This window comes from Oryzias latipes, chromosome 20, assembly GCF_053564925.1.
Source record: "Oryzias latipes strain Hd-rR chromosome 20, Olatipes_Hd-rR_3.1".
Classification (NCBI taxonomy): Eukaryota; Metazoa; Chordata; class Actinopteri; order Beloniformes; family Adrianichthyidae; genus Oryzias; species Oryzias latipes.
The window spans coordinates 24,848,125-24,862,404 of record NC_136256.1 but is presented as its reverse complement, the minus strand read 5'-3'; the positions used below and the strand labels follow the sequence as shown (position 1 = coordinate 24,862,404).

General features: G+C 39.7%; 2 protein-coding genes across 5 annotated transcripts in view; both read right to left on the bottom strand.

Annotated features, from left to right (window-relative positions):
• Nucleotide 1: 1 nt before the first annotated feature.
• Nucleotides 2-13,238, bottom strand: emilin2b (elastin microfibril interfacer 2b). Of its 2 annotated transcripts, none has more exons than XM_011489019.4 (9): nt 12,977-13,238; nt 12,769-12,894; nt 11,650-11,831; nt 9,834-11,558; nt 2,720-2,929; nt 2,598-2,642; nt 2,474-2,527; nt 1,342-1,458; nt 2-605 (listed from the first exon to the last, which is right to left on the bottom strand). In XM_011489019.4, exons 1-9 carry the CDS (start codon nt 13,099-13,101, stop codon nt 271-273), a joined length of 2,919 nt encoding a protein of 972 aa, XP_011487321.1. In that variant the 5' UTR covers nt 13,102-13,238; the 3' UTR covers nt 2-270. The 2 variants fall into 2 exon arrangements, with proteins under 2 accessions (XP_011487321.1, XP_004081357.1); XM_004081309.5 differs by having other exon boundaries at nt 2,474-2,524.
• Nucleotides 13,239-13,451: 213 nt separating this feature from the next.
• The window catches only part of smchd1 (structural maintenance of chromosomes flexible hinge domain containing 1), a 33,271-nt gene continuing 32,442 nt past the window's right edge, over nt 13,452-14,280 (bottom strand). For all 3 annotated transcript variants that reach the window (XM_078938203.1, XM_023950115.2, XM_078938204.1), the window contains one exon: nt 13,452-13,677. In XM_078938203.1, the coding sequence (XP_078794329.1) occupies nt 13,586-13,677 (92 nt within the window). In that variant the 3' untranslated portion in view covers nt 13,452-13,585. The remainder of the gene's footprint in view (nt 13,678-14,280) is intronic.

The window sequence follows — 14,280 nt, the reverse complement described above, 5'->3', positions numbered from 1 at the left end:
GTGATGTTTTCTGCGGAGAACTCTTTATTTGTTTCTGGTTGTCTGTTTTTTGTGAAAAATTATGGACGTTATATGCAAATGTAAAACACTAACAAATAAAAACATTTCTACATAAACAAATCAATATAATAATACGTAGAAAATACATTTTCGTGTTTTTACGACTTTCTTTTTTCCCTCAAATCTTAAATATAATGTCTTTCTGCTCCTTAAAAATGCATCAAACAGCTCTTGGTGTGTCACCGCACCTCGAGTGAAGGAATAAAGGAACTACCGTTTGGTAGGGGCGGCGTACAGGAGCACAGCACTGAAAGATGAGAGGATCTGTGGTGACGCTGAGATGGCGAGCTTTCCGGCGGTCAGAACAAGACCGGCGCGGTCTCCCTGCCTCAGAGACAGAACCAGGCTGAGAGAGGCGGAGCTGCTGCAGTTGCATTGTGGATGTGATGTGGATGCTGCTGCAGCTTCAGACCAAAACCCAGCAGAGTCCAGCTTCTGGATGCTGCGATTGGACACTGAGAGAACTGCCTCGATCTTCTGGCCTGGTTGCGCCGTGAGCACAGCGGTCAGCAGGTAGCGGCCATCTGTGGGAGCTGTGAAGATGCCTGAAGCAAGATGGGGTGCTATTAAGCACTTAGATGGACATTTGATCCATTTCATGCTATTTTAAAACCAAAATTACCACAGTGATGCACGAAAAAGTAACTTCACATTTGCTAGAAGCATTTCCCATTGAGTTTGGGAATTAAGGACAAGAAATTACTTTTCATTTTACTCAAAACTTTCTTAAACCTAGCATAAATAAAGGCAGAAAAACAGTTAAAAAGATCACAATAAAACTTTTGGGAAGGTGTTGGAACAAAATGCTTTTCATCACAGAAAAATGAAGTACATTTTTTGTGGAACACGCTTTGTTTTTGTTCTTGACCACTAAACGGATATATGGTAGCCTACCGTATATTTTCTAAACAAGAAATTTGTCACGCCAAATTACGTTGTACGTGTACCAACACACAAATGAAGACCTTTGTGATCTTGAACATGAACGGCACATTTGTTGTCAGTTTTCAGACTAAATGTTGGGCTGTGTGCCATGTTTCTGTTTCACTGTAGGCTAACTTAAGGGTGTATTCAGACTGGACACATTTGGTTCACATTTTCCATCTGAATACACCAAAGCGGACCCTGGTCTGGGACCAGGAACAGCCAGGCCTAACAGCCACCGTAACCAAGGGTAAGTGAGGGTTAAAGGGATATAGCGGGGGGAAAAATGGATGGATGGATGGATGGATGGATGAATGGTTAAAGAACTGCTTCATCCTCAAAAGAGATCAAACATACCTGTATCAGAATCATAATGTCCTCCATCGTTGACCAAAACTTCATTGAAACGAATGACTCCAACGTCTCCTCTGAAGGGTGGAAGAGTCAGACCAGCTGAGAACGACACTTTGTCCTCTGAAAGCAGGAAGAGAGGCATAACGTAAATGTGACCAGAGCCACAACAGCTGAATTACCATTACATGGCGCATACCATTATATGCTCTTTATCGAAATTCTTGAAATGTCAAAAAAAAAAAAAACACAATTTCACAATGACACGGTTTCCATGAAATCAGAATTATGTGAATAAAAACAAACCAACTTGTGCGATAAGTCATTCAAGAACATGGCGACTGATGTCAACAATACTGTTTTTACAAGAGAAAAATGTACATTTCTGCCACGGGACTAGCGCTCATCATCATCTATCAAAGGACACGTTGGCGTTTCATTCAGGTCGTGGAGCAGCGAGCGCCTTACACGTGGGAGCGGCTATGGATGAAGCCATTTTGGTAAATGTTGGGTGGTGATTTTACAGAGGAGCTGTGGATCCAACAATTCCTGCTGACATGCTCAACTTTTGATGAGCTGTGGGATGCTGTGGTCTCTTGTGGCGCTCGCTGTGCGGCGCTCAAGGTTGTTGGTCATTTGATGAAAGCGAGTTTTTGTGTTTGTGTATTTATTAGGTCAAATTTATTATTATGCAAAACCAATTTGGACAATTTCATAGTCAGTGGAGATACAGCAAATGAGAGCTCACCAAGTCCCTTAACCCAAGCTGTGCCACTTCTCCTTTGATACTTTTGATTATATTTCATGCATCATTCCCAGAAAACCATATGCTTTCTTTATGTACAGCACTAATAATACCAAAAAAAGGCACTGTAGCTCCTTGGCTGTCACCTTAACAAGGCCTATGTAGATATTTTGGAGCAATGAATCAGATGTTTTACAGCTCAGTGATGAGCACTGCAGAGAGGGGGTTTGAGCAACATGAATCAAAAGAGGTCCTGCGTGGGTTTAAGGCAATAAAGCTGCTGTTTATTGCAAACATGTGTTTTTTAGGGGCTTTACGTCAACCAATGACTTCTAAGGTCATTTCTGGGCCTTATAATCAGAAGAAAAACACAAATTGAGAATTTACTCTTACCTGCTAGTGTGGCAGTTTTCTCAGGTGCAAGTCTTTGTGGTTTGCTCACACCTGCTGATCAAATGATAAAGGTTTTATGAAAACTGCAAACAATTGTGGCGTGGCACAGAAAAGGAGCCTTCACCTGAGATCTGGAGGGGGTCGGCCTTTGTGGATTTTGGAGCAGAAGCTGCGAATTGAAAGATGAGAGATGAGATGCTGCTAGGACATGTGCAGAGCTGAGTGTGTGGATGAAGGAGATTTCACCTGGAGCTCCGGCAAAGCCCTGAACACCCAGCATACTGCCGGCAGTCCCCTCAGGCAGTTTGGACAGGGTCATTTTGCCTGGGGGGCCTGCCTCTCCGGTTTCGATCACAGGTGGCCGTGGGAGGGAGGAATCCGGGGGGAAAACCGACAGCCTGACAGTCGGAGTGGAGCTTTGAGGAAAACCTGCTTTTCCCAGTCCAACCTGAGAACCTGAGATGGAGAGATGAGGTGATCTCAATGTTTGAGGACTTCAAAGGAGCTAACAAATCCGCTGGTTACATGTCATCTTAATATATCTAGGGAGTCAGTTTTCAAGCTGACAAACCTCAAATCTGCCAGAAAAGGTTTGCTGCCATTATCCGGCTGTAAATCCTACAATTCAGTGCTGATTTTTAGGAAGCAGTTTGGACAGCTGCAGCGTTTAGAAGCAGCCCAAGTTGTGTCAATCTGCACCAAAACGTCATCTCTGCTGATGATCTGGCATGAACACTGTCTTAGTAAAAGCCTTTTAGTAACAATTTACTTGTTTTATTTTTTATAGAAAAACTCTGTTGTAAAACTGTCTCCACCCAAGTTCATATTTGTGACCTGCCGTTTGGATGTTGCCTCCCCTCTGATGGTAGTAATCATCACCAGTTTAGTGTTTTTATATATATATCTATATATATATAGATATATATATATGCTGAAAGGCCTGCTGACTGGTGATGAGTTCAAGTAACACCCTAAGACTTTGCTGTATTGCAAGGTTAGCTGAAAGGTTATAGGTTATAACTAAAAACTTCAGGACCTTCTTGACCCAGCGGAAACTGCATAATGATGCAAATCATGGTGACACTCCCTGGAAAGGCTGCAATAAATGTGCCAAGATGAAAAGGGCAAAGGCTAACGTGGACCCACTCCTCAATGTAATGGAGCATTACATCAATTAGGTTTGCATCTGTTTTATTTTTGCACAACTTTCAACCTTTGCATTTCAACAGAATTAAGGTTTAAAGGCCTTTTTAAGGCCCTATCAGGTAGATTTTTACATCGGTGTCTTGATGCACGAGCCGGTGTCTATAGCCAGTTTGGCCGGCGGCATAAAGATCCTCATGTCTTAGCTTCCAGTCCAATTCTTTGAAAAGTTTCAAACCTTCTGTAAACTCCGATAGCAGCTATCTGAAAGTCAACAAATGAACTACAGGAAAGAAATACTTCAAGGACGAATTGGGGTTTTACCTGCTGAAAATGTCCCTGTGGCCCCAGATGTGTTGCAGCGTGTTGCAAACTTTGAGATAAAACCAGCATGTCTATTCTACAAATCAAACATTTTTCCCTTGTGCATTGGGTTCTGTAAAAACTTTGCAATAACTTTTAAATATGTCCCTCTTTTACATGATTTGAAGAATTGATCTATTATTAAATATTTATTACATGTTTATTATTAAAAAGTTCTTCAAGACTTTTCAACAGTTGCTGTTGCATTTCCTCGCTACAAAAGTAGATATGTTTTTAGAACAGATATCCCAAACTAAGCAAATTTTCACTTCTAATAAGCAAATTGATCTGCCAACATTGGAAAGAAAAGAATGCTCTTTAAAAACAATGTTTTCTGTCCCTGGTAAACATAACTTTTCAATAATTGTGTTGTATTTGTTGTGTGATAAGTTATTTAAATGGAAATTGTGAAAATATGCTCGATAAAATTAATGAGTTAACACAACTTCTCTCTTAATTCTGCTATTTCTCACTTATTTTGCTTTAATTCTCCCCTGACCAAACACTTTTCTACCTATAAAACTAAAATAACCAAAAAAAAAAAAAAGGAAAACAGCAGAAAGAAGAATGATTTATTTTAAAATAATTAACAACTATTTATTTTACAATGGTTTTACTTTAAAAAATGAGCAATGTTTTACTACTAAAAGGCAAATTGATATGTGAATGGATAAAAATGAAGAATTATTTGTTAAAATAAATCATTCTATCTCAGCTAAATATACATTTTAAATCACAGTGTTGTATTTGTTGTGCAACAAGTTATTTTGATAAAAACTGTAAAGAACTAAAATGACTCAAAAAAAGGAAAACAGTAGAAACTACAATGATTTGTTGTTATGAAATACATTGTAAATGAATTCATTTTAGCAAATTGATCTGAAAAACAAATCAGTAATATTTTGAAAAATTGTGGTTTATATTTTATTTTTTTCTGCTTTTTCTCACCTGACCAATGATTTTTCTACCTAAAAAAACTCAAATGCTTCAAGAAAAAGTCAACAGTACAAACTAGAATGATTTATAGTTAGAAAATACATCCCAAAATAAGTTATTTTGCACTTCTGATTAGCAAATTGATCTGCCAACAGTAAAAAAGTATAAAACATTTTTTATTAAAACAAGTCATTCCATCTCAGTCAAACATACCTTTTTTTTAAAAAAATAATTGTGGTTTATATGAAGTGCAAGAAGTTGTTTTGATGGAAATTGTTTTATAGAATTTACATTTTGGTAATAAAATAAAACATCTTTTTTAATTCTACTTTTTCTATTTATTTTACCTGTTTGTATGGCAGGACTACTGGTTAACCTCATTACTAAAGGTCAAAAAATGACAAACGCACAAACCTGGGCAAAAAACCAGGTAAAAAGTGAAAATGGTGGATTTCTATGATCCAAATATCCAAATGTCTTCATTCTTCAGCCACTGCGTTTCCGCCTCCACCCAGAGGGGGTAATTTGTAAATCACGTTGTCGCGGTTTTGTCCTCACAGATCCCCCCCCCCCCCCCCCCTGACAATTTGCTGCTTTGAAAGGGAAACCATAACATGAAAGGAATACCAGCAGCATACCGAGGCTGGGCCGCATGTTCAGTCACCTGGCAGCTCGTCTCCTCACCCCAGGGGGGGGGGGCTGGTTTACTGCAGAAGCAGAGATCTGCTTGTTAAACTCAACATCTGCTGGGAGACCGGCCTGCAGCCATATAACAGCACTGGGGGTGGGGGGCACGTCTGCACTTTGGTCTGCTTTCCTCAGTCATGCTGCTCCTCTTAAAAAGCGAGGCATGCTCTCCGTAGTGCTGACTTTGATGTGAGCAACTAAAAAACAAAATGGATGTGGTGCCCTAAAGGAGGAAGGGCAGGATGTGTATCAGTGTTTATCCGGAATGAGGAGGTGAGCTGTAAACACTCGCAGACAGATCAGCTGCAGACCTTACAGAGTGCATGAATGCTCGAGTGTTTATAGTTGCTCAAGCAGGAGTTATGGTTTTAAGAGTCCCTCGTTACACAAAGGTGACACTTTCTCCATCGGCCCTGGAATCCACAACTACGACTTGAGCAATTAGGGATTTCAGTAGAGAAAGCGAGCAGCTTTCATTTATCAGGAACGCCTGTCAACAACGGCTTGAGCAACAAAAGCTTGATTGTTCCGTCAGGCTTCATCTTGTTTGTGAGGGGATCGTGTTTGACCACTGACTGACGGGTGTGCGCTTTATCTCCCACAGGTCAGAGGTCAACAAGCCTCAAACGCAGAGCGACGTCAGAAGCAGGGAGGCGTGCTTTCTTATCGCCAAAGTTTCCAAAACAGAAACCCCAATGCCTGAAGTTGCTCTACTAAAGACCAACACAAGTATCACAGGAGATGAGGCTTTAATACATTCTTCTACCTTACAGACTGTCCAGAACCTCTACAGTCTTTACCAAACCACAACATACGATGAAGATGAAGCATCACTATATTTTTATGGTCTTCACCTGCGTTTAACCACCAAATCCTCCTAATGTTGCTTTTAGCTCAATTTTGTCTGGATATTTTAGAACATCTATAGTTCCTTAAACTATGCATACTTTTATATGCATTTTTGACTAATTATATTCATACCAATAATCAATATGTATTAGGTAGAAATTATAGTGGTTTTATTTTATGTCAGCTTGGATGTGAAAGCACTTTTAAATAGCTACACCTTTCATATTTTTTCCATTTTATTCATATTGTTGTTTTCATTTTTGAAAATAATTCATTAAATTAGTAGCTTTCTTATTACTAATACTATGTGTCTGATGTTACTAATCTTTAGTGTTTCTGATCTTTAAATTCCTTTTTTATAATCTGAACCTACTGTTTTTTTAAGTTTACATTGAAATTAGTGCCCTTTTAAGCATTTTTTAATTGAAATTTCAGTAAAGTTGATATTGCTATCACTCAGTAACACTAGTTTCTAATAAAAAAAACATAAAACTCCGTAAACTGTTTGATGAAAAAACAAAACAACACTAAATATTTTAAGTCATAAAATTATGACAAAAAAATCAACTTTTTACAAGAATAAAAATTGTAAATGTATTATTCAAAAAGTCGTAACTTTACAAGGACCAAGTCGAGTTTTTTCAAAATGAAAGTTGTAATTTCAAGAAAATAAGTTGTATATCTGTAGAACAACTTAAAGCAGGTTTAGCTCTATTCTTCAGCAGAGTGATGTCATCTGGATTCTCTGAATTGTCTGCAACATAAATCAAACTATTGTTTTTGTTGAAACATTTTAAAGCCAAAGGTAATATTATATTGCCAAAATACAACATTTTGCCTTGCAACTTTTGGAAGCATACATTTACGACTATATTTTTTAATTTTTGTAAATTGTTTAATATTTTCTTGTAATTGGACACAACTCTTCTTTTAATAAGGGAAAACTCTTTTAGTAAAAACCTGACTTTTTCTCATGATTGAATTACTTTATTCTCATAAAATTATGACTTTTTTCTTAGACCTTATTATCCTAAATTGTTTAAATGTTTTTCAAAATCTTAGGCTACGACGTTTTATTATAATGACAACTATTTTTTTGCAAAAATCTGACTTTTTTTCATAAAATTTGAAATTTCTTTTCCAAAAAAGTTTATTGTCATAAATTATTAAATGTTTTTAAAGGCTATGACATTTTTTCAAAATGGTACGACTTTTTCTAATAATTTTATGACTTTTTAAAATAAAATGTACACTTTTTTTTCATAAATTTACAACTTCATTCTAAATAAATTCCTTATTTTTTTCCTCATAACAGAACAACTTATTCTCATAAAACTTGGATTTTTAAAAAGTAATTTTACATGTTTATTTGCATAATATCTTTACTTTTTTCTCATATTTTAAAACTTTAAACTCATAGGTTTTTCAGCCTTCTCATAATTTTTCAAGTTTCTTCTTGTTAAATTGTGACTTTTCTTTATAATTTTAAAACTTTTTTCTCATAATTTAATATCTTTCTTATCATGACACGTTTACTTATTCCTCATATTTTAAGCTTTTATTCTAATGTATGTTTATTTTTCTTGTTTTATGGTAGCCCTAGTATTTTGTTGTAGTAACTTGCATCCATTATGGTTGAACTATTCCAAGCATGGAGACTTGTTTTCCCACGAGATGAAATTCAGAGAAACAAATATTTCCAAACAAATACTTAAATTTAGGACATTAAAGGTTCAGGAAGGATCTTCATGTGATGTAATGTGTCATGTTAACATGCTTAAGCTGTCCACAGCTATGTTATATTCAATGTATCACCCAAATTTATACTATTTTATGCCATTACAAGGAGTAGTAAATAACTCCAAGAGTGTTGGAGTACACAGTGAAATGACAGCTCCTTATTTCCATAAACAACTCCTCTGACATCACCAAAACATGCTTCCATTTGGCCTTTGGGAGCTCTGCAAATGGATGGCAGGCGCTCAAAAATACGAGAAAACTCCAGACCGAGGAAGAACTTAACTTCTAATCTCAACACGTCAGCGGTTTAAGATGAAGAAGTGATCACTGATTAGTTCTTAGCAGATTGTGACAGAGCAGAATTTTCCAGTCTCTTGAGTTGATCCGAGGGACAAACATGAGTATGTGAGAAGTGTGAGTTAAAAAAAAAAAAAAAAACAATCCACCAAGGACAGACTGATTCATTGATCGGCATAATGACAAACAGAGACGGGTGGAGAAACAGCATTTTTCAAATCCTGACAGACTTCTCCTTTGGAACGGAAAAAAAAAACCCTGCATGTGTGACTCAGACAGAAAATGCCTTTTTATGAAATAATCTGTTGGCCCAAATAGAGAAAAAAAATCAGACCCACCTTATATGTATTTTTCAGACTGGCTGTAAATGACTGAAGCTGCTCCCAAAGGACAAACCGTGGCTCATGAACAGCATGAGAACATACAACAGTAAAAGTCGATCTTCTTCTCGTAGTATTGAGCACATTGGAACAGCGCAACGCATTCACCAATGTGAAACCTCTACTAGCAGCCAGCTATCACATCAGCAATGATTGTTTATTTGTATGATCTGCCGCGTACCTACTTAAAAGATTTGCCAGGTGCGCCTCTTGTTAGAGCCAATCATTGAGTGCCCAAGTAAGACGTGGGGAAAGGTTGCCCTACAAGCCGATTGTACTTTACATTTCAACCAAAATACTGTGAGGCTAAGATTGCACCTTTGACTGTATGAGAACGAATTGAGTGACCCCACCCATGGTGTTACAAACAGGAAGCACCTGCTGGCTCCAGGAAGCCAAAAAAATTCCCAAATAGGCTGTTCTTGATAATCCTAGTTTTTCTGTAGTATACATATTCAAGTTATAATCTGGTCAGCAAGGCTCCAGCAACCCCGTAACCCAGAAAGGGATGAAGCAGGACTAAAATACAGAAAAATGTATCTGTCATGGATGTCACACAAAGCACAAAACATCGCCTTCTAGAAGAAATATGGACAAACACACACAAATCTGCTCCTAGATGCACAAAAAAAGCCTGGTGAGGAATATGTTTTGTGCCAAGGTATTGCTCAACTCAAAAAGCCTTGCATGTGTCTTCAATTAAGTCTGCCTTCTTCAACAGAGAACACACAGTTTAGGAATAGTCTAACTTCCTGCTGCTCTGACTGCGGCACACACTAACTATTGGAGTGAGCCTGTCAAATGAAAGCACAGGAAAGCACTGGAAATCTGCCTAGCAACAAAAGGAAGTACCATAAGATAACATTTGGTCAGAATTTTGTAATTTAAAGTGAGAGGTCAGACTGTGGAAAACTTTCATACTAATAAACTATGTCAGTTGTCGTTTGTATTTGGGGCCGACTTACCTTCTTTTCCGGGAGAACTGTTCTCCAAAACGTGGAGGTTCCTGGAAGCGTCTGTGTGATTGTTCTGGAAGATCTGTAAAGATCCCCTCAGCTCTACAATGTCACGAGCGTGACCTCTAACTGTGACATTCAGCTGGTTCACACAAGTCCACAGTCCGGTGACGTGCTTGTTCAGCCCCTCTTTGATCCTCTGGAGGCTTCCAGTCATGGGGTCCAGCTTGCTGCATACCGTTTCCATCTTATCGATGCGGGCGGCGATGTTGGAGGCCTCCTCTCCTGCGTGTTGCGTTGCTTCTCTGCAGCGGTCGGCATCTGCTTTGACCTCCCTGCCCAGCTCATCCAGCTTCCTCCTCATCTCCTCCTGCTCGTCCTTGAAGATCTTTAAAATATGATTGGGCTCCTGTTCAACCTCTGCGCTGACCTGGATCCAGGAGGAGTTTAGACTGTTTGGTGCTTCAGAGTGCTGTTGTATTGATTCCAATAAAGACTCCTCTGTTCTGCCAGCAAGGCCTTGAAGGTAACTTAATTTGGTGTTTATATCATCAATGCTGATGCTGTGGTTAAGGATCTGCTGGTCCATGGCTCCAATATCTCTTCTCTGATCTTTTAGATTCGTTTCCAAAACATCTACAGTAGCTCTGAAACTCTCCACGTTTTGCTGCAGGGTATCTCCAGCAGTCATATTTGCCCTCCACCCTTGTGCACAGAAGTTGTTGAGTTTATCATCCAACGTTTGGACTGAAACTTTCAAAAAATCAATATCTTTTTGCAAATGATCTTGGTTCTTAATCTGATTTCCAGACAAACTGGTTTTGGTGTCCACCAGCAGAGTTTGGAGCCTGTCCTCCATGGACAGCAGTTTGTCCTCCACAGTCTCTTTCAGCTTTTTGACAGCATGCTCCTGCTTGCTCTGCAGTTTCTCCTCCGCAGAGCGACATTGCGCTGTCAGGGTTCTGTCCGATGCGTTGACGTGAATTTCCAGCTTCTCCACACGAGCCAGAACACCTACATTCCCTTGTTCAGAAAGTTTGGCCTTGAGTTCTTTTATCTCGTTACGAAGATCACTTTCCTTCGAGTCCATGAGCTCAGCTAGGCTAAGGTAGTTCATCTCCTGTCCTTCACACTGCTCCCGAACAGAGAGGACTTTATATTCACAGGAGCTCTTTAGGTCTGCTAGTTTGATTTCGATGCCTTCCATCATTTCCTCCCTCAGTTCCTGAATCTTGTTGTCGAGGTGGACTCGCATGTCTGTGTTCGTGGACGGAGTAGCAGGAGAGGGTGTGGACAACAGGGTCTCCATCAACAGACGGATTTGGTCATCGTGGTGGTTGACTCGACCCAGCAGGTCATCTAAATTGCTCCTTTTGGACTCCAGATCATAGGTGACCTGGTTGATCTTGTTCATCAGCTCATCCACCTGTGTTGTCTTCTGATCATAAGTGAAGTCCTGCACCTGAAAGCTTTGAATCTCATCGCCGCGCGCACTGGCAGGGTGCTTGACGTTGCTGAGTAATGAAACCAGCATTTTACTGGCATCCTCCTGGAAATCCAGCCTCAGATTTGAGGCCATGTCTGTCATTCTGGCCTGCATGTCCAGAACCATCTGAGACAGGCGCTGCACCTCCTCCTCCACGTGTGCTGGATGTTGGGATCTTTCCTCACCACTGATTAGTTCTTCTCCACTCAGTGACGGGTTGCTCTGGCCTTCAGATCTTTGGTTTGGGACTAAAAAAACATTAACAAACAAATATTCAGCTTTTCTTTCAGTTTTTTGGGGAAAAGCCGTCACACATGTGTTTTGATCGGTGATGCCCACCTTGTGGGGCTGGACGACGCCCAGAGACGGGCTGGGAGAAGGGCGGACGCTCTGCTTGAAGCACCCTTAAGTCCTTCACCTCCATGCAGTCATGACCTCTATAACCCGGACAGCATCTCCACTCCAGCTCTGTCACAGTCTTGAAAGCAATTTTATACATGGGTCTGAAATGTGTTTGATATCTGAGAAAAAGAAATGTAAAAAAAAAAAAAAAAAGTTAGTGAGTAATGCATTAAACTTTAGTGACCCACTCCAGTGAAAATTGTGCTATTAACATGTTTTTCTGGCATTCCTCTGTTGACGGATATAATCAATTGAGAAATTTGAGCTTAAAATTTCATTTTGGAGTATTTCTTTATTCAAATTGTTGTGAATTAGGAGAAGACAAAAAAAAAGCGGTTTGAAAAATATCGTAGCTGTGACGAGGAAAATACGCTGGGTGAGCCACAAGCTCCCTGCTCTGCTTCATTCTGATGCATCCCCTAGCAAACCAATAGATTTAGACGTCTTTATTTTCCTCATCTGAACTGGAATCTGGATCAAAACTGTACTGCTGGATAGGTCTGATATAACAGTAATATTTGGTTTGAGGGACTGTAGCTAGCAGGAGAGAGTGTAAACAGAGCACTCTCAGTAATGGCTGAAAGGAACAGTTCTAAAAACAGTTCTAATACAATCCTGCCACTCTGCACAAACTATGCTATAGAAATAACTTCTTTTTTTTTTTTGCCTAAAACAGCATAGTCATATGGAATGCTTTTACAATTAATCAAAAGTTGATCAGAGTGGGACTTTGATTTGTTTTTTCTCATTTATCTTTAATGAAATAGAAATTTTCATGGTCATCCCTGTGAATAATGATCTATCGGCATTTTTAAAATTTCGTTATTTAGGTCAAATTTTGACGCGTAACTGAAGTGTGAAGACAGATGTGGGGCAAACCACTGTGGGAAATGCGCAAACGCGCAGCTCTCATGATGCACTACTTTTTGGTTTAGTTGGACACTTAAGCGCCGAAACAAGCAAAAACCAGAGAGAAAAGTGAGATTTGAGTCTGCAAAACGTATTTAGGTTAAAAAAAAGTGAAAAAGCTAGGGTTTCATTTTTCTACTGACTTACATGACTTGTTGCGCACAATTGGGCAGCTCCGGCGGACAAGGCAGAAGCTCCGGTTGCGCAAAACTCTCCGTTCCGCCAACGACTGCGCAGCTCACATTTTTATGCACAACGTATGCGCACCAGTTTCTGCAAACATATTGGGTCCTCGTTGCTGTTGATCATAAACCGCAAATGCATGAAGTTGGATTAGAAAAGTCAGGGAACTTACTTGTTTCTTTGACGCGTTCCGGAGGCAGAATGGGCTTTTCCCTGAAACATGCTGTAATGGAAAGGTGTTCCACTGACGAGAGGAAACGTTATGGCAAAGCGGAGGAGCTGCAGTCCGGGCTTCATGGTTATTGCAGCTGCGGATGTTCTGTGCGCAGTGAAATCATGGAGACAAGCGCCGCTTGTGAGGTTGGATCAGCCGCTGCAGCGCGCAGAGCTTCCACAGGCTCCTTTTCCAGCGTCCTTGGATGTGACGTTTGACATACCCCCCCCCCCCCCCCTTTCCACAGACCTCTCCCCCACACAAAATAAAAAGCAGACCCAGCTGTGTTTATAGGTAATTGCCCCATCAGATTTACACCCACTTATGTTTGTATAATGATCATCTTTGCGTCCTAACAACCGTAATTGTTCGGTGTGTAAAGTTTCTCCGCACTTAAAACTAATTAATATGCTCCAGAAAAGTGACAGAAAACTTTTAATAAAACAATTTATTTTCTTTTTGTTACATTCAGAATGATAAAGTCTTTTGCAAAAACAAAACAACCGACAATTTCAAGAGTTACACAATAAAGATGAAAAGATTAAAACAAAACTTGTCAGGAGTCAGTTATGAGGAGAAGAAATTTCCTCTTTGTCTTTTTGAAACATTGGAGGGCTCAGCAGAACATCTGGATGGCCTCTTCTGTGGTCTTACTGATGCTGCAGGGAAAACATCCAAAACAAAAACAAGGTAGTTAGAAAGTACGACATTAATAAGGGCGCAAGCAGCAAGTGCTAACCATCATCGCCCTTCCAGACCCCCCATTACGTCCTTTATACCTGCCCTCACTCTGCCCCTTTGCCACCCTGATCATTTTTTTTTTCAAAACGGCGGCTTTTCTGTTGATTTTATCTCCATAGCAACCATTTTATTTTTTTGGTTGCCTGGGGGTGATGAACATCTCATATGTAACTTTTGGAAGAATGTGCAATAGTAAAATTTTGGATTTCCGTGGCAACCAATGTTTTTGGTTAACCACACCCCACTTTCCTAATATTTTCAGATTGTATGTATTATAGCTTTTGGTGCATGTTTTTGGAGGGTGGGAGGAAGCCGGAGTCTCCGGAGAAAACCCACGCATGCATGGGGCAAACATGCAAACTCCAAACAGAAAGGTCCCACATTGGTGTTCTTTTTTAGGTTAATTGGTTTCTCTAAATCCAGGCCTCGAGGGCTGGCGTCCTGCATGTTTTCTAAGCAACCTGCCATTAAAGCTCCTTATTGGCTAAACACACCTGATCCAGGTAATCAGCAGCAGATAA